Here is a 26,949-nt window from a genome sequence, read left to right as displayed (position 1 = left end):
GTAAAGAAAAGCGTCACCAGGCGCAAAATAATTAAAAACAACCCTTTGTCTCCTGTCGGTTGTCGTAGCATCGACGTGCAAGTCGATATTTAACTATTACAATATGATCATCTCATACACCGAATATATCATATCATGTCTTTGGCCATATCATATCACAACATACCCTGCAAAAACAAGTTAGACGTCCTCTAATTTGTTGTTGCTTGTTTTACGTGGCTGCTATGGGTATATAGTATGATCGCATCTTACTTACCCAAAACCACAACGGTGATATACAAGTTGCTATTTAACATTATCCAAGGACCGCCTTTGTCAAATCCGATTCAAGTAAAATTGGAGAAACATACACCTGCCAGTCATCTTTATGCAACAAGTTGCATGTTAGTCGATGAAACCGGTCTCTCGTAAGCGTATGAGTAATGTTGGTCCGGGCCGCTTCATCCAACAATACCGCCGAATCAAGAAAAGACTAAGGAGGGAAGCAATCTGAATATCAACGCCCACAAACTCCTTTGTGTTCTACTCGAGATGTCATGTACGCATAGACCTAGCTCATGATGCCACTCTTGGGGAACGTTGCATGGGAAACAAAAAACTTCCTACGCACACATAAGATCTATCCATGGTGATGACCATCTATGAGAGGAGAGATATGATCCACATACCCTTGTAGATCGCTAAGCGGGAAGCTTTAAGAAACGCGGTTGATGTACTGGAATGTCTTCGGGATGCAATCACGATTCGTCCCACGAACTCCGTCCCGATCTAGCGTCGAACGGACGGCAACTGTGCGTTTAGCACACGTACAGCTCGATGACGATCTCCACCTTTTTGATCCAGCAAGAGGGGCAAAGAAGTAGATGAGTTATCCGGCAGCACAACGGCATGGTGGTGGTGGTGAACTAATGCAGCAGGGCTTCGCCAAGCTATGCGGGACTAATCTAGTCGAGGGAGACGATCTGTGGAGGAGAGGGCAACACATGGCTATTTTCTGGTGTAGTTTGCCCTCAAAACCTCCACTATATATATAGGAGGAATAGGAGGGAGGGCTTCCTTGCCCTCTCCACCAAGGAGGAAAGCTTTGGTCGACCTAGGGAAGAGAGTCCTCCTCCAATTCGGTTTGGTGGAAGACTCCCTTCCTCCTCCTTCCTTTTTTTCCTTTTTTTGCACTTGGCCGAAATAGGCCTTATTGGGATGGCCGCACCAGGCCACTAGGGGCTGGTGCGCCCCTTTAGGCCTAGTAGGTCCTCTCCCGGGTGGGTAGCCCCTCCCGGTAAAACCCCGGAACCCATTTTTCACTCCACGTACTTTATCGATAATGCCTGAAATCTTTCCGGAAGCCAAATGCAACTTTCCTATATATCAATCTTTACCTACGGCCCACTCGGGAGCTCCTAGTGACATATGGGATCTCATCCATGACTCCGAACAACTTTTGGTCACCAACATACATAACACAATAATACCGAAATGTCACCGAACCTTAAGTGTGCAGACCCTGCGGGTTCGAGAACTATGCACACATGACTTGAGACACTCTCCAATCAATAACCAATAGCTGGACCTGGATGTCCATATTGACTCCTACATATTGTACGAAGATCTTTATCGGTTGAACCTCAATGTCAAGGATTCAGTTAATCCCGTATAACATTCTCTTTGTCCTTTCGTATGTTACTTGCCCGAGATTCGATTGTCGATATCTCTATACCTATTTGAACCTCGTTACTGGCAAGTCTCTTTACTCGTTCCATAATACAAAATCTCGTGCCTAATTCTTTAGTCACATTGCTTGGAAGGCTTGTTATGGTGTCGTATTATCGAGTTGGCCCCGAGATACCTCTCAGTCGTACGGAGTGACAAATCCCAGTCTTGATCCATGACAACTCAACGGACACCTTCGGAGATACCTCTAGAGTACATTTATAGTCACCCAGTTACGTTGCGACGTTTGAACACACAAGGCATTCTTCCGGTGTCACTGAGTTACATGATCTCATGGTCATAGGAACATATACTTGATATGCCGAAAAACAGTAGCAATGAAACGACACGATCACATGCTACGTTCATAGTTTGGGTCTTGTCCATCACATCACTCTCCTAATGATGTGATCCCGTTATCAAGTGACAACCCTTGTCTATGGCTAGGAAACCTTGACTATCTTTGATCAACGAGCTAGTCTACTAGAGGTTTACTAGGGACAGTGTGTTGTCTATGTATCCACACATGTATCTAAGTTTCCATTCAATATAATTCTAGCATGGATAATAAACGATTATCTTGAACAAGGAAATATAATAATAAATTTTTATTATTGCCTCTAGGGCATATTTCCAACAATATCAAGGTTTATATTGAAGCACAGAAATTTATTCCCAGAAAACTTCCAGGTGATGAAAATAGGGTCGATCATAGTCTAGCTCATCTTGGGTGCATGGAGCTGAGCACTGCTTGTTGGCTTTGTCAAGGCCCTCCCTTCATTTTCAAGGTTATAACTTCCGATTGTAACTCTTTCTATTAAAATAAAATTGGTGATTTCATTGGAAAAATAATAATAAAGAAAACATACAATGACATTATAGTAAATGTATTTGGAATTGCCATCCATGGTATCAACACTCACACCAACATCCTCAGTGCCCAACCCCACTACTAATATTGATAAACTCCCTTCATTCAAATATATAGGGCACAATATGTTTTTCAAGGTTGCATTTAAGATTGATATAATTAAAGATATATAAGATGTATGATATAAAAATTGTATTATTAGTAACTTATTTTAGATACAAATTTGAAAGTATCCTTTTTATGACATACACATCATATATTTTATTTTTAACCGGAGATCACAGGCAACCTCAAAATGCATTAGGATATGTCCAATATCGACCCTTAAACAACACGCATACGTCCAGACCGTACGGTCCAAACGTGTCTTGTCATCCAATGCGGTCTTGTATCGATCCACCGACCGGTCCGAACGCACCTTTTCCTGCAGATTGGAAGAAAAGTTGTGGCGGAGGGGGCTTTGCGTAAGTCTAAACAGGAAACACGTAATACAACGAACCCATGACCCACTAAAGTCACCCCTCCCGGTCCCATTTTTTTCTATTCCGCCCCGTCTCCCCCTTGTTTCCTCCTCCTACGACACTGCCGTTGTACCTCTCCGACCTCCATACATGCATTGTCGGACCTCCACAAGTAGCATCAATGCGTCTTCTCGCTTTTTACGACGGCGCCGACCACCCAACATCCGTCCATAGCCAGGTACACTCTGCCCCCTGTCAACGACTTCCATTATCGCCACCACGACCAATAGGTGTTCGGTCAATTGTCATTGAACTTATTTGAACGACATGTTATTTTTTAGACTATGAAGGATATCAGATAGTCCTGCATGGAGGATGATTTGGTGTGTGATGTGTACTTAGCCGTATCCGAAGATTTCATAGGACGGAGCATAAGGGGGCTCTTCTTGCAGTGCGTGCATGATACGTTTCACGCGCGAAATCATGTTGCGTCCTAAGACGTGCACATCATCCAACAAGCAATGTGAAGTTGTTATCATATCGAAGGTACGCATCCAAACCACCATCACCAAGTTCCGTGATGCGCTAGTGCAGGAGATTGTAAGTTTTGTTTCTTTTTGCTCAACTTATTGATTGAATTATTCATTCAGTTAATGTTGCTCTACACATTGTGTAGCCCGTATGCACTACCATGATGTATCACATGATAGAGGCACATCCATATTACATATATACATTGTTGGATGAAGTTGAAGGGACAGAATGTGTGGGATGACATGATCCGTTCATGAAAACCTTGATGAACATCCGGTTAATCTCATCGAATTTGTTGCATTAGACTTATTTGCATATTATGTATGGATGATTTGTGCTCTTTTCTATCTGAACTTTGATAGATTCTACTGAATTTGATCGTTTCGTCCGTTTTGCACGTACATGGATAGATATAGGTAAAAGTCCAAAACAAACCTTGAAGTTGTAGACGAAAGCTAAATCAAAACCCTGAACTTTGAATCCCTAAAATTGGCACTCAGAACTTGTAATCCCGGTCTATTTTGAATACTACGCCCGTTTGGCACACCGGGATTCTGGCAATACCACAATCCCGACCGGGATAACCAGCTAGGCTGCTACTCTCACTGACAGAATTTGGGCCGGCCCACTAACAACAAGAATTTATGAAATTTAAAAACAGTTCACGCATTTTTAAAACTGATCAGAAGTTAAAAATATTTATGTTTTCTATTTTTGTCACAAATTCCATGTCTTTTTTGTTTCAAAAAAATATTTGGGTTTTTTTAATTCTATTCGTATTTATAAAAAATGTTCACAATTTCACACAAATCACATTTGGCAATAAACATTCAGAACTCCAACAGTTTTTCACATGCTATGAAAAATATTCAGAACTCCAATAGTTTTTCACATGCTATGAAAAATAATTTTTCACTATTTTGAATTCGCACAATAGGTATTTTTAAGTCGCGCATACGATTAATAAAGACTGAAATGTATAAAATTTATAAGGGTTCGTACCACAAATGTGTGGGCCCCTCCAAACAAATATTTATACAACGTTTAATAGTCTTCAAAAAAATACAATGTATAATAACACTCGTTGGATTCAAAAAAATCTTTCTTACATTCAAGAAAATGTAAAATGTCAAGAATCTTCACGAGTGTCAAGAAACGTGTTTGTGTCACATTTTTCAAATAATGTTTTTGCAATTTCATAAATTATTTGTGTTTTGGAAAACAATGAAGCAACGAACTTCGAATTTACTTTTTGGGCAAACAAATATTGAAAATGTGAACAATTTCGTAAAATTTTGGGGCACGTTAAAAGCCATAGTTGGAAGATTCGACTGGCCGACCTCGCCACTACACCTGCGTTGACTCGGCACATGGACATATTTCTTACCACAGATAGCCACTACAGTACAGTAACATGCAACTAAATGTGCAGTAGTCTCTTCGATGCAAGCAGGCAGCAGTGTGACAAAATTCCTCGGCTGCACGTAAGTGCATACGGACGAGAAAACAAAGAAAACATAAAAGGAAAAGGAAAAAAATAAGTAGAGGAGAGCGAGCGAGCGAGAGACTGCGCTAATGGGCTAGCCCAATTCATCCTAATGTCCAGCCAGCCCTTGGCACCTCAGCGAATACCAGCTAAATACCCAAAGGGTTTAAAATATACCGGGATTAGAAAGTTCGGTATGCTGATCTCCGGAATTGTAAGTTCAGGGTTCGATTTAGCTTCCGTCTACAAGTTTAAAGTTTGTTTTGGACTTTTTCCATAGATATACTAGTTTGTGCAATCCACGGGTCCGTTATGTATTATTGACACCTCATGTGTGACCTTGACATGAGTTTACACATACTACACCTAGGAGTGACAGTCTGCATATGTAAACCATAAGAGATCTTTTAGTCATCTAAGGAGTAACACTTAACCATAAAGGGTAATGCTTTCTTTCAGTCCATGTGACCTTAATCGCTTCTCGTAGACCCGACAATATTGTGTCACGAAGGGGACATTGAGTTACCTTTGCAGCGGGAGTTAGGAGGTAATGATGTTTCAGTGATAGCCTATATTATTAGTAGGTGGCTGCCACTCAGTCACCCCTCTAGTACTACTGAGGTCAAAAGCCCATACACCACCTTTCACTATTTTCAATACTATAATCAGAAACCCTTTTACCATCCATTCTAGGCTAGTTTATTTATGTTCTTGTTTGTAGTTTAGTTAAACCCAATATTATTACAATTTTCCTAGCTAATGGTAGAATATATTATTTTCAAACAACGGTTTGGGTGTGAGCGTAACTGTATTGGGAACAAAGTAGTTGTAGGGGTAGTAGTTGCCTTCCTTTAACTCATTATGGGTTCGACACTTACTTCCGCCGAATTGTGCTACATAGCCCCATGCATTTGTAGAACATCACATTTCTTCAAGCAGGTTACTTTCGGAACGAGAGTAATTACTCCCTCCGTTTTATTTACTCCGCATATTAGTTTTGATTAAAGTCAAGCTTTGTAAACTTTGACAAAGTTTACACACAAAAATATTAACGTATACAATAACAAATCAGTACCGTTAAATTCATTATTGAATGTACTTTCACATAATATGAATTTGTTATGGTAAATATTTATATTTTTTCTGTAGACTTGGTTAAACTTTAGGAAGTTTGACTTCAATCAACTCTAATATGTGGAGTAAATAAAAAAGGAGGGAGTACTTCGAAAGGCTAAGTGATTGTTTGGGAGGGTAATTTTAACAGAAAATCAAAAAGTTCGGAACTTTAAGCAAATAGTAACACTAAAGTCAGTTCCCATAGATGGGGACTCTAACCCATATAATAATTTAACGTTCTAAGAAAATAAAATATCCAATAACACCATTGTACATTCCCAATATTAAGCCTAGGAAACTAAGTGCCAAAACTAAAACTTGGCCATGTGTGATGTAAGGAAAAACAATGCTAACCTGGATACGATAAGGATTTTAATCTTTCGCCTGAATTAGAGTTCCTGTTCTCAGAACAAACCTAAAACTAGGTGCTAAACTACAGTAATCTACCTTTCATGAGAATCCAAACTCGAGACGTTTGTTTTATAGGCCATCGACAAAATTTTATTTCATTTGGGATGGCCGACACATATCTTCAATCTTGCAATATTGTATATGTCCTATTTCAGATAATAAACTAAAACTTAAAATACTACTCCCTCGTTCGCAAAATCTTAGACGTCTAAGCTTTTTCAAAAAATCCCAGAATGTAAGGCATGTTACGACTCAGCTCCATATATTCTCTCTTGTATGGTCAGCATAAGAAAACCATTCCTAATCATGGATTAGTCAACCATGTTTGTTCAGGGATATCATGGAGGAAACATTTTCTAACCATGACTCGGTAATTTGTGACTAGTATTGCACTAATTTTCATGGCAAAATCTTACACACTCTACATAATGGGGACGAGGGAGTAGTTTGTACAGTATAGATGTGAGATACTACATACTTAGATAATAGAGGAGCCTCACAAGTACAAGAGGAAGTAGAAAACATGTGTTGATTAAATATACCGTGCGATGCACAAATGATAAAGTAAAACACACCTTCTTTGTTATTGTCGACATCAAGAGCTAACTTCTCATCAAAATATTCATCTATAGGTGTCTCAAGTATGTTGGAAACCCGGGAATCACAGCTTTGGGCTAGGCTTATGCTGAAAAAGAAGTTTCTTTTCTGCTTTAGAAGTTTCATGATCCAGGATCTAGAGCTACGGTTATAGAAGAACAAGTGGTTGGGGAACACCAGCGGGAAAGACGATGTTCATGCACATGTTATGATCCCCTGATACTCTTGCGCATGTTATGAGCCCCTCACCACTGCACCTTTTGTTTGGGATGGATTTTATTGGCCCTCGTATTGTTTATGGAAGCATCTCCTCTCTCGTATGGAGTCTATAAACCTGACACAAGGAGGGGATGAGTTTCACTGTAATCTTACCAAGAATGGTTCCTTCACTCTTGACACAATTTATCGAGCACTAATGTACTCCAAGATTCTAACTCATTAATATAAAAGTATGGAAGGCAAAGACACCAATGGAAGTCAAGATTTCCCTCATCCTAGACATATCAGCATGCAGATAGCAGAATACTTACTAGAAAAATAAGTAAAACAACTAACCAACGACCAAGTTGATAACTCGAGCATTTGATTCATGTAATTTTAGCAAATATTACTATAAATCTTATACAAAATCCACAAGATATGTTTGGTCTTTGCAAAAATATATCTAATGACCTACTCTGCACATTTTAGGCAGTATTAGTTTTTTTACCTTTTGTGTACATATAAACCTAAAATATTGTATTTACATGAACAATATCATGATGCTATTATGATTTGAGGGGAATGGTGAAGATGTTAATTTGTTTTATGGTCCTTTTCACTATTAGTTGTTGTATGATTGAGTAGGACGAAAGCCATGTGGTTATTTTCCATTGCAGATGTTGTGTTTGATACTTAATTAGTTCACCTTTCTTGCATTGTCAAAGCTCATTATTTGAATGCCGACTTGCAAAGCGACAAATAGATCAATGCCATTGATCAATGGTTGAAAATTTCAAAGCGGGGGTAGAGAGCAATTGTCGAAAGGGTGCAACAATCAACTACAAGATCTTTTATAGATGTGTTTTTCCCTATGATTCAGTGACATGTAGTTTCATGCTTGAAGTTTGGTCCTTGCTAGTTTTGACAAACATGTGTAACTAGTACTGGATATTGTTTGGACATTGTTAGTATCAAGATTACTTTCATGTGTTCATGTTTAATGTCTATTAGTTGACAATGGTAAATGGTATATAATCATTGTGTAAATATATCTGGTGTAGATATTGTAATCACGTGTCAGGGCAAACTATTTATCTACAAGAAGGATGTTGAACAAATAATGAGAAATATCTCACAACTCAATTATTAACTCGTAGCAGCAGAATAAGTGGTAGTCTAGATAGGAGATACCACCACAATAGCCAAGAGTCAAACCAAAGGCATTCAATCCAAACGTGGCATCGAAAATATGTTGTAATTTTTTTTGAGAAAGCACACATAGTCGAGTATCATTTGATCAACTTTAGTTTCAACAAGGATGTATGTAGTTCTATGGCTATTCATCTCTAACGGAACACCTCCGACATGGGCTTGACAGAGAGTACAACCCCTGACTAGAAAATATGCTTTTGTGACTGTTTTGGCCTGTTAGAAAAAACACTAAATCCTTTGTAGTACTTATGTTGTGACTCATCTCAATGTAGTTTATGCCCCATGCTATTGCTCTTTCACTTTCTTGAAGATTCAGATTTTATTTTGAGACATGCATGTCCATTCAATGACCACTCTTTGCACGCATATAGTTATACGATTATTATATTTAAAGCCCGTTGAGAAATTTCTAGACATGGGTTAAGTAAGTGTTCATAAAAGTTCTTTTGTCGCATCACTTTAACAAGTGAATTTCTTGAGGAAAAGCAGTCAGCTAAGCTTTGGGAAGCGGATACGTCCTAAACATGTATACTTTGTGAACACTTCGGCATAACTTTTGTTCTCAAAAATTTCTCCAATGAACAAACTAAAAAGAATTGATGTTGTTTTGAACATAATTTGTATGATGTTATCCTTCAGTGCATAAAACTTTATCACAAAAACTATACTAAAAATACAAGATGGGATTTTGGATAAAAATAAATCCATAGGTCAAACAGCCAAGCTCGGGGTGTCCCAAGGACCCCAGATATCTGGCCCCACTAGGAGCCTCTTTGGTGCCCATGCTTGTTATATATCTAAGAAACTAGTGGCATATTTTTTTCTGGGGACATAGACATTTGCATCTTCACCCCGAAGGGCTTCTGGAGGCTAAACCTTACCTTCGCAGTGGGGAAACTTCGAATAGACTGTCATCAACAGATTCAATCATGTGTGAGTAATACGATGTAAGCACATGAGATGGATGAGAACCATTATGCAATAGTACCAAGGTTGATGGGGGATTCATCCCTAGTATGATCATTATTTGTGAATTAATGTTATTATAACTTTGCTATGCACAATGCTTATTATTAGGAGCTGGTAAATATGATTTGGGATATGAACCATTTATGTATTTGTGGTATTTATGGTTTACATTGTACATGTAAGTACTATATGCACAAATTATTATACTTTGATCTGGAGACCCTGAGGTGATAGATGTCGATAGAATTACAATAATTTGAGGACACACATAATCAGTGCTAATTCATCGATCAAGTTGTCCAGAAAAAAGATACCTTAATTGACCTTAGTTTTCAATGGAACTCCAGTGACATGGGAGGGTTACCGGGTGTAAACTGAGGGCTGTAATTAAGGATGGCAATTTTACCCACGGGTACGGGTACCCGTGGGTACCGTGCCCACATGGGCAGGGTATGGGCATACTTTTATACCCATGGTTAGTACACATATCCTACCTGTTAAATCATGGGTGGGGTACGGGTATAGCCTTGTATCCGTGGGTAGGCCCATACCCTACCCATTTGTGAAGTGATGTTATGTTATCGTCAATTAATCATTAATTTTTCATGTGACTCATTTACTCCTATTAACTTATGAGTATGTTGTGATTTTTCAATTTTGCTCATGGTCATGTACTCATCTACCTCTTATCGATCCAAGATAATTCAATTTTATGTCAAATGTGCTATCAGTGAGTGTAAAATTGTGAGCAACTTATGTACTATTTGTTCTACCCGCTGAGTACCCAATGGGTACAGGTAATCGTCGGGTATGGGTATAGGTAAAGTTTTATACCCGTGGGTATAGGTATGGGTAGAATTTTATACCCATTAACTATACGGGTATGGGTATGCTATTGCTCTACCCTGCCCATACCCTACCCATTGCCATCCTTAGTTGTAATACCTCACAACATGTTGTGATCCCTTGCATTTGGGGGATATCAAGTTGATCCTTAGAAATCCCAATGGTAGCATTATTTTGGATGCATATAGATATCTTTTCCACTATAATGATGTGCTCGAGTAAATACCATCATGGATAGTGCAAGGGGTGTCTCTTTCACTATAGTGGACCGAGCTCCTGGCTGACGACTAATTAGATTCGACTAGGCGTTGTCTGCTCTCTGTGATGATTTTCTCCCCCGTTCTGCATACAAACACCTTGTCCTTGATATCTGTTGCGGAATGTTGCATGGGAAACAAAAAAATTCCTACGCACACATAAGATCTATCCATGGAGATGGATATCTATGAGAGGAGAGATCGGATCAACATACCCTTGTAGATTGTTAAGCGGGAAGCATTAAGAAACGTGGTTGATGTAGTCGAATGTCTTCGCGATCCAATCACGATCTGTCCCATGAACTCCTTCCCGATGTAGCGCCGAACGGACGACACCTCCGCGTTCAACACACGCACAGCTTGATGACGATCTATGCCTTCTTGATCCAGCAAGAGAGACGAGGAGGTAGCTGAATTCTCCGGCAGCATGATGGCGTGACGGTGATGGTAGTGGAGCTACTCCGGCAGGGCTTCGTCGTGCCGTACTGAAATAACTACGGGGTGTCACAAAGTGGTGGAGGGAGAGGGGCTGCACCGTGGTTTGTGGTGCAAAAAGCCTCTCTACCTTCTACTATATATAGGAGGGGAGGGAGGGGTAGAGCCCTAGGGACTTTCCCTAGGGTTCAACCGGCAGAAGGAGGAGGGAGGAGTCCTCCTCGGATTCGGTTTGGAGGAGGAGGACTCCTCTCCCCAGTCGGTTGGACCACCTCTCTCTCTTTCTTCACTTCGGCCGAATAGGCCCACTTGGGCTGGCCACCCAGCCCACCAAGGACTGATGTGCCACCCTTGGGCCTGTTTGGCCCCCCTCCGGGTGAGTGGCTCCTCCCGGTGGAACCCCTGAACCCATTCGCCACTCCCAATACTTTACCGGTAATGCCCGAAATCCTTGTGGCAGCCAAATGGATACTTCCTATATATCAATCTTCGTTTCCGGACCATTCTGGAACTCCTCGTGCTGTCCAGGATCTCATCCAGGACTCCAAACAACATTCAGTTACCAACATCCATAATTTAACTATACCAAAACGTCAACGAACCTTAAGTGTGCAGACCCAGCGGGTTCGAGAACTATGTAGACATGACCGAGACACTCTCCGGTCAATATTAAATAGCGGGAACTGGATGCACATATTGGATCCTACATATTCTACGAAGATCTTAATCGGTTGAACCTTTATGTCAAGGATTCAGTTAATCCCATATAACATTCCCTTTTGTCTTTCGGTATGTTACTTGCCCGCGATTCGATCCTCAATATCTCTATACCTAGTTCAATCTCGTTACCGGCAAGTCTCTTTACTCGTTCCGTAATACAAAATCCTGTGGCAACTATTTAGTCACATTGCTCGCAAGGCTTGTTGTGATGTTTTATTACCGAGTGGGCCCCGAGATACCTCTCCATCATACGGAGTGACAAATTCAGTCGTGATCCATGCTAACTCAACGAACACCTTTAGAGATAACTGTAGACCACCTTTATAGTCACCCAATTACATTGTGACGTTCGATACACACAAATGTATTCTTTCAGTGTTAGTGAGTTACATGATCTCATGGTCATAGGAACATATACTTGACATGGAGATAACAGTTGCAAAAAAATGACAAGATCACATGCTACGTTCATAGTTTCGGTCTTGTCCATCACATCATTTTCTTAATGATGTGATCCCGTTATCAAGTGACAACACTTGTCTATGGCTAGGAAACCATGACCATCTTTGATCAACGAGCTAGACTACTAGAGGCTTACTAGGGACAGTGTGTTGTCTATGTATCCACACATGTATGTGAGTTTCCATTCAATACAATTCTAGCATGGATAATAAACGATTTTCTTGAATAAGGAAATATAATAATAACAACTTTATTATTGCCTCTAGGGCATATTTCCAAGAGTCTCCCACTTGCACTAGAGACAATAATCTAGTTCACATCACTATGTGATTTACAATGTTATGAATCTAACACCCATACAGTTCTAGTGTTGATCATGTTTTTCTGATGGAAGAGGCTTAGTCAGCGGGTCTGCAACATTCAGATCCATGTGCACTTTGCAAATATTTATGTCCTCCTCCTTGATGTAATCACGGATGGAATTGAAGCATCGTTTTATGTGTCTGGTACTCTTATGAAACCTTGGTTCCTTGGCTAGAGAAATGTCACCAGTGTTGTCACAGAACAGAGTCATTGGATCCACTGCACTCGCGACAACTCCAAGATCTGTCATGAACTGCTTCATCGAGACACCTTCTTTAGACGCCTCCGCGACAGCTATGTACTCCGCTTCGTATGTAGAATCAGCTACCACGCATTGTTTAGAACTGCACCAACTTACCGCACCCCCATTAAGAATAAATACATATCCGGTTTGTGACTTACAGTCATCCCGGTCAGTGTCAAAGCTTGCATCGACGTAACCCTTTACAACGAGATCTTTGTCACCTCCATAAACGAGAAACATTCCCTTAGTCCTTTTCAGGTACTTCAGAATATTCTTGACCGATGTCCAGTGCTACATTCCTGGATTACTTTGAAACCTTCCCGCCATACTTATGGCAAGGCTGACATCTGGTCTAGTGCACAACATTGCATACATGATAGAGCCTATGGCTGAAGCATAGGGGACGACACTCATCTTCTCTCTATCTGCAATTACTCGGCATTGAGTCTTACTCAACTTCACACCTTGTAGCACAGGCAAGAACCATTTCTTGGATTGTTCCATTTTGAACTTCTTCAAAACTTTGTCAAGGTATGTGCTCTGTGAACGTCCTATTAAGCATCTTGATATATCTCTATAGATCTTGATGCCTCATATGTAAGCATCTTCTCCTAGGTCCTTCATTGAAAAACTTTTATTCAAATAATCCTTTACGCTTCCCAAACGATCTATATTGTTCCCAATCAGCAATATGTCATCCACATATAATATTAGAAACGCCATAGAGCTCCCACTCACTTTCTTGTAAATACAAGCTTCTCCATAAACTTGTATAAACCCGAATGCCTTGATCACCTCATCAAAGTGTTGATTCCAACTCTGAGATGCTTGCACCAGTCCATAAATGGATTATTGGAGTTTTCATACTTTGTCAGCATTCCTTGGATTGACAAAACCTTGCGGTTGCATCATGTACAACTCTTCCTTAAGAAAACCGTTAATGAACGCTGTTTTGACATCCATCTGCCAAATTTCATAATCAAAAAATGCACCTATTGCTAACATGATTCCGACGGACTTAAGCATCACTACGGGTGAGAAAGTCTCATCGTAGTCAACTCCTTGAACTTGTGAAAAACCCTTTGCCACATGTCGAGCTTTATAGACGGTGACATTATCGTCTGTGTTCGTCTTCTTCTTAAAGATCAATTTGTTCTGAATGACCTTTCGCCCTTCAGGTAATACTTCCAAAGTCCATATTTTGTTTTAATACATAGATCCTATCTTGGATTTCATGGCCTCTAACTATTTTTTGGAATCCAGGCCCACCATTGCTTCTCCATAGCTTGTTGGTTCATCGTTGTCTAATAACATGATTGATAAGACAGGGTTGGTACCACTCAGGAGCAGTACATGCCCTTCTCGAGCTACGAGGTTCGATCGCAACTTGATCTGAAGTTTTATGATCATCATCATTAGCTTCCTCTTCAACTGATGTGTCTTCCACAGAAACATCTTTCTGTGTTTCACCACCCTCTGGTTGAAGTAAAGGTTATATTACCTCATCAAGTAATATCTTCCACCCAGTCAATTCTTTCGAGAGAAACTCTTTCTCAAGAAAAGCTCCATTCTTAGCAACAAACACTTTGTCTTCGGATTTGAGATAAAAGGTGTACCCAACTGTCTCTTTTGGGTATCCTATGAAGACGCACTTTTCCGCTTTGGGTTCCAGCTTTTTAGGCTGAAGCTTTTTGACATAAGCATCACATCCCCAAACTTCAAGAAACGACAACTTCGGCTTCTTGTCAAACCACAGTTCATATGGTGTCGTCTCAACGGATTTTGATGGTGCCCTATTTAAAGTGAATGCAGTTGTCTCTAATGCATCACCCCAAAACGATAATGGAAAATCGGTAAGAGACATCATAGAATACACCATGTCTAACAAAGTACGATTAAACGTTTGGACACACCATTATGCTGTGGTGTTCCACGCGGTGTCAACTGTGAAACAATTCCACATTGTATTAAATAAGTGCCAAACTCATAACTCACATATTCACCTTCTCGATCAGATCGCATGAATTTGATCTTCTTGTTATGATGATTCTCAACTTCACTTTGAAATTGCTTGAACTTTTCAAACATTTCAAACTTGTGTTTCATCAAGTAAATATAACCATATCTACTCAAGTCATATGTGAAGGTGAGAAAAAAACGATAACCACCGCGCGCCTCTATGCTCATTGGTCCGCACACCTCAGTATGTATGATCTCCAACAAGTCAATTGCACGCTCCATTGTTTTGGAGAACGGAGTCTTAGTCATCTTGCCCATGAGGCATGGTTCACATATGTCAAGTGATTCAAAATCAAGTGACTCCAAAAGTCCATCAGAATGGAGTTTCTTCATGCGTTTATACCAATATGACATAAACAGCAGTGCCACAAGAAAGTGGTGCTATCATTATCAACTCTACATCTTTTGGCATCAATAGTATGTATATGTGTATCATCACTATCGAGATTCAATTTGCACAAACCCCTCACATTGGGTGCATGACCATAAAAGATATTACTCATATAAATAGAACAATCATTATTCTCTGACTTAAATGAGTAATCGTCTCACAATAAACAAGATCCAGATATAATGTTCATGCTTAACGCATGCACTAAATAACAATTATTCAGGTTCATCACCAATCCCGATGGTAACTGAAGTGAGAGCGTGCCGACGGCGATGACATCAACCGTGTACCCGTTTCCCACACGCATCGTCACCTCATCCTTCGCCAGCCTTCGTTTATTCTGTAGTTTCCTGCTTTGAGTTGCAAATGTGAGCAACAGAATCGGTATCAAATACCCAGGCACTACTACAAGAGCTGGTGAGGTACACATCAATAACATGTATATCAAATATACCTGGCTTGGTGTTGGCCGCCTTCTTATCGGCCAGATACTTGGGGCAGTTCTGCTTCCAGTGACCAGTCCCCTTGCAATGAAAGCACTTAGTTTCCAGTTTGGGTCCAGCCTTGGGTTTCTTCGTCAGAGGAGCGACTGATTTGCCACTCTTTTGGGAGTTACCCTTCTTGCCCTTGTCATTCTTCTTGAAACTAGTGGTTTTATTGACTATCAACACTTAATGTTCTTCCCGGATTTCTGACTCGACAACTTTAAGCATCGCAAACAGATCGGCGATTGACTTATTCATCCCTTGCGTGTTGTAGTTCAACACAAAGCCTTTATAGCTAGGTGGCAATGATTGAAGAACTCTGTTAGTGATTGCCTCTAGCAGGAGAACAATTCCCAACTCAGCCTGACGGTTAGAGTACCCAGACATTCTGAGTATGTGTTCACTGTCAGACCCGTTGTCCTCCATTTTGCAAGCATAGAACTTATCGGAGGTTTCATACCTCTTGATCCGCGCATTCTTCTCAAAGATAAACTTTAACTCCTAGAACATCTCATATGCTCCATGATGTTCAAAACGTCTTTGAAGTCCCGGTTCTAAGCCATACAAAATTCCACATTGAACTACTGAGTAGTCATCCAACCGTTCTTGCCAGATGTTCATATCATCTTGGGTCGCCAGTTGGGGTGGCATATCACCTAGCGGTGCATCAAGGACATAATTCTTCTCAAAAACTATGAGAACAAGTCTCAGATTACGGGCCCAGTCTACAAAGTTACTCCCATTATCTTTCAACTTGGATTTCTCTAGGAACACAATAAAATTCAAGGGTGCTACTCCGCGACCAATTGATCTACAACATAAATTTGCAAAGATTACTTAGACTATTATTCAAGATAATAAGTTTAGTTAATCATATTACTAATAAACTCCCACTCAAATTGATATCCCTCTAGTCATTCGAGTGACACATGATCCAAATTCACTAACTCAAGTCCGATCATCACGTCAGTTGAGTTGGCTTCAATGGTGAATATCTCTATGTTGATCGTATCTACTATATAACTCGTGTTCGACCTTTTGGTCTCTTGTGTTTCGAGATCATGTATGTACATGCTAGGCTCGTCAAGTTTAACCCGAGTGTTCTGCATGTGCAAATCTGTCTTGCACCCGTTGTATGTGAACGTAGAGTCTATCACACCCGATCATCACGTGGTGTCTCGAAACGATGAACTTTCACAACGGTGCACACTCGGGGAGAACACAATTTTACCTTGAAATTTTAGTGAGGGATCACCTTATAATGTTACCGTCGTCCTAAGCAAAATAAGGTGCATAAAAGTATTAACATCACATGCAAATCATAAGTGACATGATATGACCATGAACATGTGCTTCTTGATCTCCATCACAAAAACACCGGCATGATCTCCATCGTCACCGATGCCACACCATGATCTCCATCATTGTGCTTCCATCGAGGTTGTCGTGCCAACTATGTTGTTACTACTAAAGCTACTGAACTAGCGGTGAAGCAAAGCGTCACCAGGCGCAAAATAATTAAAAACAACCCTATGTCTCCTGTCGGTTGTCGTAGCATCGACGTGCAAGTCGATATTTAACTATTACAATATGATCATCTCATACAATATCATGTCTTTGGCCATATCATATCACAACATACCCTGCAAAACAAGTTAGACGTCCTCTAATTTGTTGTTGCTTGTTTTACGTGGCTGCTACGGGTATATAGTATGATCGCATCTTACTTACGCAAAACCACAACGGTGATATACAAGTTGCTATTTAACATTATCCAAGGACCGCCTTTGTCAAATCCGATTCAAGTAAAATTGGAGAAACATACACCTGCCAGTCATCTTTATGCAACAAGTTGCATGTTAGTCGATGAAACCGGTCTCTCGTAAGCGTATGAGTAATGTTGGTCCGGGCCGCTTCATCCAACAATACCGCCGAATCAAGAAAAGACTAAGGAGGGAAGCAATCTGAATATCAACGCCCACAAACTCCTTTGTGTTCTACTCGAGATGTCATGTACGCATAGACCTAGCTCATGATGCCACTCTTGGGGAACGTTGCATGGGAAACAAAAAACTTCCTACGCACACATAAGATCTATCCATGGTGATGACCATCTATGAGAGGAGAGATATGATCCACATACCCTTGTAGATCGCTAAGCGGGAAGCTTTAAGAAACGCGGTTGATGTACTGGAATGTCTTCGGGATGCAATCACGATTCGTCCCACGAACTCCGTCCCGATCTAGCGTCGAACGGACGGCAACTGTGCGTTTAGCACACGTACAACTCGATGACGATCTCCACCTTTTTGATCCAGCAAGAGGGGCAAAGAAGTAGATGAGTTATCCGGCAGCACAACGGCATGGTGGTGGTGGTGAACTAATGCAGCAGGGCTTCGCCAAGCTATGCGGGACTAATCTAGTCGAGGGAGACGATCTATGGAGGAGAGGGCAACACGTGGCTATTTTCTGATGTAGTTTGCCCTCAAAACCTCCACTATATATATAGGAGGAATAGGAGGGAGGGCTTCCTTGCCCTCTCCACCAAGGAGGAAAGCTTTGGTCGAGCTAGGGAAGAGAGTCCTCCTCCAATTCGGTTTGGTGGAAGACTCCCTTCCTCCTCCTTCCTTTTTTTTCCTTTTTTTGCACTTGGCCGAAATAGGCCTTATTGGGATGGCCGCACCAGGCCACTAGGGGCTGGTGCGCCCCTTTAGGCCTATTAGGTCCTCTCCCGGGTGGGTAGCCCCTCCCGGTAAAACCCCGGAACCCATTTTTCACTCCAGGTACTTTAGCGATAATGCCTGAAATCTTTCCGGAAGCCAAATGCAAATTTCCTATATATCAATCTTTACCTACGGACCATTCGGGAGCTCCTTGTGACATATGGGATCTCATCCACGACTCCGAACAACTTTTGGTCACCAACATACATAACACAATAATACCGAAATGTCACCGAACCTTAAGTGTGCAGACCCTGCGGGTTCGAGAACTATGCACACATGACTTGAGACACTCTCCAATCAATAACCAATAGCTGGACCTGGATGTCCATATTGACTCCTACATATTATACAAAGATCTTTATCGGTTGAACCTCAATGTCAAGGATTCAGTTAATCCCGTATAACATTCTCTTTGTCCTTTCGTATGTTACTTGCCCGAGATTCGATTGTCGATATCTCTATACCTATTTGAACCTCGTTACTGGCAAGTCTCTTTACTCGTTCCATAATACAAAATCTCGTGCCTAATTCTTTAGTCACATTGCTTGGAAGGCTTGTTATGGTGTCGTATTATCGAGTTGGCCCCGAGATACCTCTCAGTCGTACGGAGTGACAAATCCCAGTCTTGATCCATGACAACTCAACGGACACCTTCGGAGATACCTCTAGAGTACATTTATAGTCACCCAGTTACGTTGCGACGTTTGAACACACAAGGCATTCTTCCGGTGTCACTGAGTTACATGATCTCATGGTCATAGGAACATATACTTGATATGCCGAAAAACAGTAGCAATGAAACGACACGATCACATGCTACGTTCATAGTTTGGGTCTTGTCCATCACATCACTCTCCTAATGATGTGATCCCGTTATCAAGTGACAACCCTTGTCTATGGCTAGGAAACCTTGACTATCTTTGATCAACGAGCTAGTCTACTAGAGGTTTACTAGGGACAGTGTGTTGTCTATGTATCCACACATGTATCTAAGTTTCCATTCAATATAATTCTAGCATGGATAATAAACGATTATCTTGAACAAGGAAATATAATAATAAATTTTTATTATTGCCTCTAGGGCATATTTCCAACAATATCAAGGTTTATATTGAAGCACAGAAATTTATTCCCAGAAAACTTCCAGGTGATGAAAATAGGGTCGATCATAGTCTAGCTCATCTTGGGTGCATGGAGCTGAGCACTGCTTGTTGGCTTTGTCAAGGCCCTCCCTTCATTTTCAAGGTTATAACTTCCGATTGTAACTCTTTCTATTAAAATAAAATTGGTGATTTCATTGGAAAAATAATAATAAAGAAAACATACAATGACATTATAGTAAATGTATTTGGAATTGCCATCCATGGTATCAACACTCACACCAACATCCTCAGTGCCCAACCCCACTACTAATATTGATAAACTCCCTTCATTCAAATATATAGGGCACAATATGTTTTTCAAGGTTGCATTTAAGATTGATATAATTAAAGATATATAAGATGTATGATATAAAAATTGTATTATTAGTAACTTATTTTAGATACAAATTTGAAAGTATCCTTTTTATGACATACACATCATATATTTTATTTTTAACCGGAGATCACAGGAAACCTCAAAATGCATTAGGACATGTCCAATATCGACCCTTAAACAACCCGCATACGTCCAGACCGTACGGTCCAAACGTGTCTTGTCATCCAATGCGGTCTTGTATCGATCCACCGACCGGTCCGAACGCACCTTTTCCTGCAGATTGGAAGAAAAGTTGTGGCGGAGGGGGCTTTGCGTAAGTCTAAACAGGAAACACGTAATACAACGAACCCATGACCCACTAAAGTCACCCCTCCCGGTCCCATTTTTTTCTATTCCGCCCTGTCTCCCCCTTGTTTCCTCCTCCTACGACACTGCCGTTGTACCTCTCCGGCCGCCATACATGCATTGTCGGACCTCCACAAGTAGCATCAATGCGTCTTCTCGCTTTTTACGACGGCGCCGACCACCCAACATCCGTCCATAGCCAGGTACACTCTGCCCCCTGTCAACGACTTCCATTATCGCCACCACGCCCAACAGGTGTTCGGTCAATTGTCATTGAACTTATTTGAACGACATGTTATTTTTTAGACTATGAAGGATATCAGATAGTCCTGCATGGAGGATGATTTGGTGTGTGATGTGTACTTAGCCGTATCCGAAGATTTCATAGGACGGAGCATAAGGGGGCTCTTCTTGCAGTGCGTGCATGATACGTTTCATGCGCGAAATCATGTTGCGTCCTAAGACGTGCACATCATCCAACAAGCAATGTGAAGTTGTTATCATATCGAAGGTACGCATCCAAACCACCATCACCAAGTTCCGTGATGCACTAGTGGAGGAGATTGTAAGTTTTGTTTTTTTTGCTCAACTTATTGATTGAATTATTCATTCAGTTAATGTTGCTCTACACATTGTGTAGCCCGTATGCACTACCATGATGTATCACATGAAAGAGGCACATCCATATTACATATATACATTGTTGGATGAAGTTGAAGGCACAGAATGTGTGGGATGACATGATCCGTTCATGAAAAACTTGATGAACATCCGGTTAATCTCATCGAATTTGTTGCATTAGACTTATTTGCATATTATGTATGGATGATTTGTGCTCTTTTCTATCTGAACTTTGATAGATTCTACTGAATTTGATCGTTTCGTCCGTTTTGTCGAAACCCAGCTTTAAATGTATGCAGATAATGTTTGATGGCCAGCTACTACATCCGTGTTCGCGGGCTGGTCCCCCCATCCGTGGACAGTTGCGGAAGGAAATTTGTAGATCAGTGTTGGACATGCCCTCAGACTATATATTTGGATGGAGAGGGTATGTCAGTCGTGGTGGAAACTTGTTCATGCTGATCACAATGAAAGTATCATACATTCCAACTAGTTATTTTTGCTTAGGTATCAAACAGTTAAATGAAGAAAGAGGAGTTTGAACATTATGATATGATACCGTATCATATTAAATAATGTATCAGTTTATGTTATGCATGTCAATAAATAAGAATTTTATAACATCAAACTATGATGATATGAATTGTGAAGGTATTACTATATCATTTGCATTATACTAGGTTTTTAAATATAAGTCTTTTCAAAGATTTTACTAGAGGACTACATACGGAGTAAATTAAATGAATCTAGATTCTAAAATATGTCTGTATACATCCGTATATAGTTTTTTAGTGGAATCTTTTAAATGGAGGGAGTACTTTTCATCGTGATCAAAACTCAAAGGCGTACGTGCGTTTGGACTTTTGGAGACCATGTGCATTAATTTCGGAAGTCAGACATCTTAAACACTAGTACGTATCAAGTATTATCGGTACCAATCAAACCATTAATAAAATCAAATTAAGATGGGATCCTGGCCGTCAGTGAACATGGCACATTCCTCTTCATGCGAGGACCCGGAACGAGCTGGCTAGATTATCTAATGCGAGCAGCGAGCTCGATCCAAGGTCAACTTGGACACTTCCATTTCACCGATCGACAGACATATCTCGTTGTTAATTTGCATGCGCGCGCCTAGACTAGAACCAGAGTGCGTTACTCACTCAGTCAAAGTTGTTGACAACGGGTTAAACCCTAGGTGGCCGCCGCGCCGCGGTACTTCGGATATGCTTAATTCATCATTTGCCACGTACGTACATGTGATGGAATCGACTAGCTACATCGATCACACGGATCCAGGTGAGGCCTCCATCTTAATGCCCGGATGGGATCGATCATCAACACTTACACGTTCTTTCACATGTATATGTCAGGCCATGGAAATGCCCATCTAGATCGATATATAGTCAACGGTACTACTTGCACTCTGATCATAGGAAACTTCTCATCGAATATAGCTCACTCAATGCACATCCAAAAGCACCCTGATCGGATCGCCGTGCTAACATATAGCACCCATGCACGGCCTCCCCTCCAGCACTATATATACCCCACCCTCTATGGTCTGAGCACCCAACTCGTCCTACTCTAGCCAGCTCACGAACAATGGCTACCACCACCAAGCTTGCAGCTCTTGGCTTTGTTGTCCTTGTGAGCATTGGATTTGCCGATGCTGCAAGGATGCTCGCTAGCTCCTCCAGTTCCTCAGGTGGTGGTGGTGGCGGGGGAGGCGGCGGCGGTGCGTCTGGTGGAAGTGGATATGGTGAAGGGTCTGGGTCTGGTGGAGGCTTAGGATATGGTGAGAGTGGTGGAGATTTGGGTAACAAGTGGAACTTTGCCAAGGGATTTGGTGGAGGGGGAGGAGCTGGTGGTGGCGGAGGATCAAAGGGTGGATCTGGGTCTGGTTCCGGATCCGGCTATGGCTCTGGTAGCGGTCTGAGTGGCTCTGCGTTAGCCCCAAGCGGCAATGGTTATGCCAATGCTGATGGTATGGGAGGGGGCGGCGGCGAAGGTGGCGGTGCAAATGGGACTAGTGGAACCGGAGTTGGATCTGGCCTTGGCAAGGGATATGGTGAGAGTGGTGTGTCAATCGCACCGGCTCCTGTTGCCGGTGGTGACGGTACCAGCTACTCTGATGCTAGCGGTAGTGGTAATGGTGGTGGCGGCGGAAACAACGGAAATGGAGGTGGTGTGGGCACTGGCGCTGGACAAGCCGGCAGCGATGACACTTCTGGAGGCTTTGCGAATGGAGGAGGAAGTGGCAATGGTGGTGGCGCGACTGGAGGTGCCGCTGATGGCCCAAGCATTGGAGTTGGATCTGGTGTTGGGTCTGGCGCCGCTCAGACAGGTAGCACCGGCTCTTATGGCCAAGGCTATGCCACGGGAAATGGTGGTGGCCTGGGTGGCGGCACTGGTGAGAGCCAGAATGGAGGAAGTGGCAGTGGTGGAGGCAATGGATCCGGATCTGGTGGTGGAGGATACCACTAAATTATCCCTTGCTGAGCAAGCTAGAACTGGACATCGATATGCATTTTAGTTTCAATCATTGTACTAGCATTTCACATCAAAGGACACATGGCATGCATGGAAGGGACGATCTTGAGCGTCGTTGGAAGGAACTAAATATCATTTCTTGTATTAGCATTTAACTCATATACATGTTCAGGCAGGTTTGCAGCAATATAAATAATAATAATGTGAAGGAGTACCTCATTTGTAGCCTTTTGTATCTCAAATAGTCGATTGCTTGATTCCACTGTTTTGTTTGCAATGTCTTTATGAGTTTTGACCCATTACATGTCCAATTATGTTTCTTGTGCATACCAACTAGAGTATGCAACTCTCTAGTTTGTAGGTCTATACCAACCTTGCTTTGTTTTATAAATATTCCCCCGGTGTTAATTTGGGTTCGTTTTAGAATGAAAATAGTTCCAGTCTTAACTGTAACATAGAAGGTAGCACTAAGATTTATAACACCATAGCCATACCAGTGGCCTTATCATAGAAAATGGCATACTAAATAAATTGATAGTCAAAACTGTTATACTAAAGAAGATTAACACATAAATGAGTTTTGGGCAGTGTCGGTACAAGAGACTTCAAATCTAGTAAACAGAATATCGTCTATCAACTCAAAGAACAAGAGGTTCCTGATGAATGCATGCCCCCAATTTAGTATCATGTCAAGCTATTGGTTCTTATTACACATTAAAATCTTAGTGATCGGTCTTGGCTGATACATCTTGTGATTGAATTGTATAGGATAGAACCAAATGCAATAGTAAATGTATCGTGCATGATGGCAAACAGAGGTTCTCTTGAAATATGAGTATGATACAGAGCTAGTTTAGAGAAAGATAGAATGCCATGTGAAAGGTTGTCACTGCAAAAAGTGAAGTTATGATGCACTCAAGTGGCATTGAACGGTATATCACCGATAATTTATTCTAATGTAAGAGGATATCTTTCCATTAATTTTGGAATAACGACGTGAGGAACAAAATCATGTTTGGTTCGGACACATCTAACAGGTAACACTGATTACAAGAAGAAATCAACAAAGGAGAGAACTAGATCGCTTCCTGTGTTATCTCCAGCTGTTCTTGAAGAAAAAACACCATTCTACCATACTTTTCAGCTTGCTCTTGTTTCATCCTATAATCTTTCGCGGCAGCTAGGAAATTATTGTGTTTCGGAATCTCATGCATTGCCCCATTTTTCTCACTCTTCACGCGCTTCTTCAGCTGTGCCCTCTCTCGGTCAGGATCATAATCAGTACCATGTCCTCGCAAAAAAAAAAATCAGTACCATGTAACTGCATAAAGACAAGCAAGAATGTATGAAAATCCATAACTAGACCATTTCAAGAACAGGACAGGACAGGCCAAAACAGAGCACGACAGAGGCAAGAAACTGGCAACATAGAATAGCTAACAGATACATGCTTATCCTCAAATTTGGGATTCAGCTTCTTGGGAATGAAGGAACAGTAGTCACTATCTAACTTGTCAACAAGTTGCTCACCCTCCTCCTTTTCTTTGGGTTTTTGGGCCTGCAATAAGATAAAATTTTGTTAATGTATCCACTTCATGCCATAAATATCAAAATAGAAGGAGAATGCATAATAACTAGTGTAGTGTGTAAATCATCTACTCAACCCAACGGTCCTGCAACATAAATCTAACAAGGTCATGCATAAAACTACATAAATATAGCATAATTTTCGTAAAATAAATATATAATACATTAAATTGGACAAGCAAGTGCCAGTCAGCAACATGGAGGATTACGAAGTAAAGGAGACTAATATGTTCGAAATTAAGTTATGCATCCGCCATATAAAGATGTTATCAATTTCACAATAATTAATAATGTAGGAAGAATTAACTTATTTTCCCATGTAGTCTATGTCTATCTAACCCCTCATATCATATCCACGTCTAGCTATATATCTTCACCACAATTATGAACACTTTTGTTTTTCTCACGGAAGCCACTAAGGGCATCTCTAGCCGATCCCTTAAAAGGCTACAGAGGAATAAAATTTTGGTTTTACTTTTCTAACTGACACCTAGCCGAAGACAGGGGAAACCCTAGCCACCGGGACTCCGTGCACCACCCTCCATCCCGCTCCCTTCGCCGCCGCCAGAAAGTTCCAGCGGGCGAAGCCCGGCTGGCTTCGGCGGCGACGGGGCCTCGTTCTTCTTGCCCATCCCCGGCTGGCACGGGACGACCTGAGCGCACGGAGGCGCTGCGCTGACGCGGGGCGCAGTGGTGCGGCGGCGGATGCTCGGGGTGGCGGCACGCTTGGGTGACGGCGCAGTGACCAGGGCGTGCTCCTGTGACGCGGCGGCTGCGAGTTAGTGGTGGTGCCACGCCGGTCAGATCCATCCAGATCTGGGCTGGTGGCCCAGCGTGCGACATGGGCCACGGGCGACTTGTCCTGACATGGCCGGTGGCTGGCGGCGCAGGTGGCGTGGCGACAAGGCCTCCAGTACTTCAGATGGCACTCGTGCGCGTGGCGGCCTCCTCTCGCAAGGGTGCCCCTTCCCAACGGCTGGTGCCGATGGTTTCGAGCGCTCGACTTGGACGTGGGAGCGGTGAGTCGGCATTGAGCACAAATCTCGGTTCTAGGTGACCTCGGGTGCCCTTGTCTGATTTGAACTTGGCGACCTTCGCGTTCTCTGGCCGCCTACACCGACCCTTTTTGTGGTTGGTCCGGGGGTTGGGCGACGGATGGGGTAACCCTTGGCGGGCTATGTCAGCCACGATGTCGGGGGCGCTCCGATGCCGTTCTACTTCTTGGAGTCTGCATCGACTCCTAGCCCACGCCCCCTTCTTCTCGCCCGGGTGAAAACCCAAATCCCCTTGAATTGGGTAGCGACGGCGCCTTGGTGTTGCTTTCTTCCTGAAGACGTCGCCTTGGGACGGGTGAGTGGTGGTTGCAGCTTCGGCGTGGGTCGATTTGCCGATGTTCTTCAGCTGTTCCTGCTCTTCGTGGCTGTGACCCGGGCGGTGGCGATGATCGGTGTGGCTTTGTCAATAGGGTGGCCCCGCCGTTGTCCCCTTCAAGTCCATCCGGGATCAAGGGTGACCTTTTGCTTGTGGAGATAGCTAGATGGCCGGGCAACGGTATGAGAGTTGACGGTCGTGCTCTTACACCGGGTTGTATCTTTCTCATGAGTGTTTCGGTGGCATGTCCTGAAGTTGTCGGTGTCCCTGTTATCCTAACTGGTTCTAGGCGTAGCCAGGACTGTTGTTGTTCGCTAGCATCTTGTATCATGTTGTCGCCTTCTTTTCTTCTTCTTCTTCTTTCTTTTTTGTTGTATCAATGGTTGTTTGCTTGGTTGTTTCTTTATAATATAAAGCAGGGGAAACCCTTTATAGTCTATGGACTAAAAAATTCTTTGACCTCTTCAGTCGTTGTCACGCCACCCCCGTGGCCACCCCCGCGCCACATCTACTCTGGCTCGTAGATTCCCACCTCTCTTG

General features: G+C 42.1%; 1 protein-coding gene across 1 annotated transcript; it reads left to right on the top strand.

Annotated features, from left to right (window-relative positions):
* The first annotated feature begins 22,526 nt into the window (after positions 1 to 22,526).
* On the top strand, positions 22,527 to 23,713 carry LOC123399542 (putative glycine-rich cell wall structural protein 1). Its single transcript, XM_045093945.1, has one exon. It carries the CDS (start codon positions 22,564 to 22,566, stop codon positions 23,443 to 23,445), a length of 882 nt encoding a protein of 293 aa, XP_044949880.1. The 5' UTR covers positions 22,527 to 22,563; the 3' UTR covers positions 23,446 to 23,713.
* The last annotated feature ends 3,236 nt before the right edge of the window (positions 23,714 to 26,949 follow it).

The sequence above is a fragment of the Hordeum vulgare genome, chromosome 5H (genome assembly GCF_904849725.1).
Source record: "Hordeum vulgare subsp. vulgare chromosome 5H, MorexV3_pseudomolecules_assembly, whole genome shotgun sequence".
NCBI lineage: Eukaryota > Viridiplantae > Streptophyta > Magnoliopsida > Poales > Poaceae > Hordeum > Hordeum vulgare.
Note: the sequence above shows the minus strand (reverse complement) of the source record. Positions and strands in the feature narration are given on the sequence as shown.

Excerpts from the sequence above, each read along its gene's own strand:
- LOC123399542 (XM_045093945.1), top strand. The coding sequence starts at position 22,564 with ATGGCTACCACCACCAAGCTTGCAGCTCTTGGCTTTGTTGTCCTTGTG.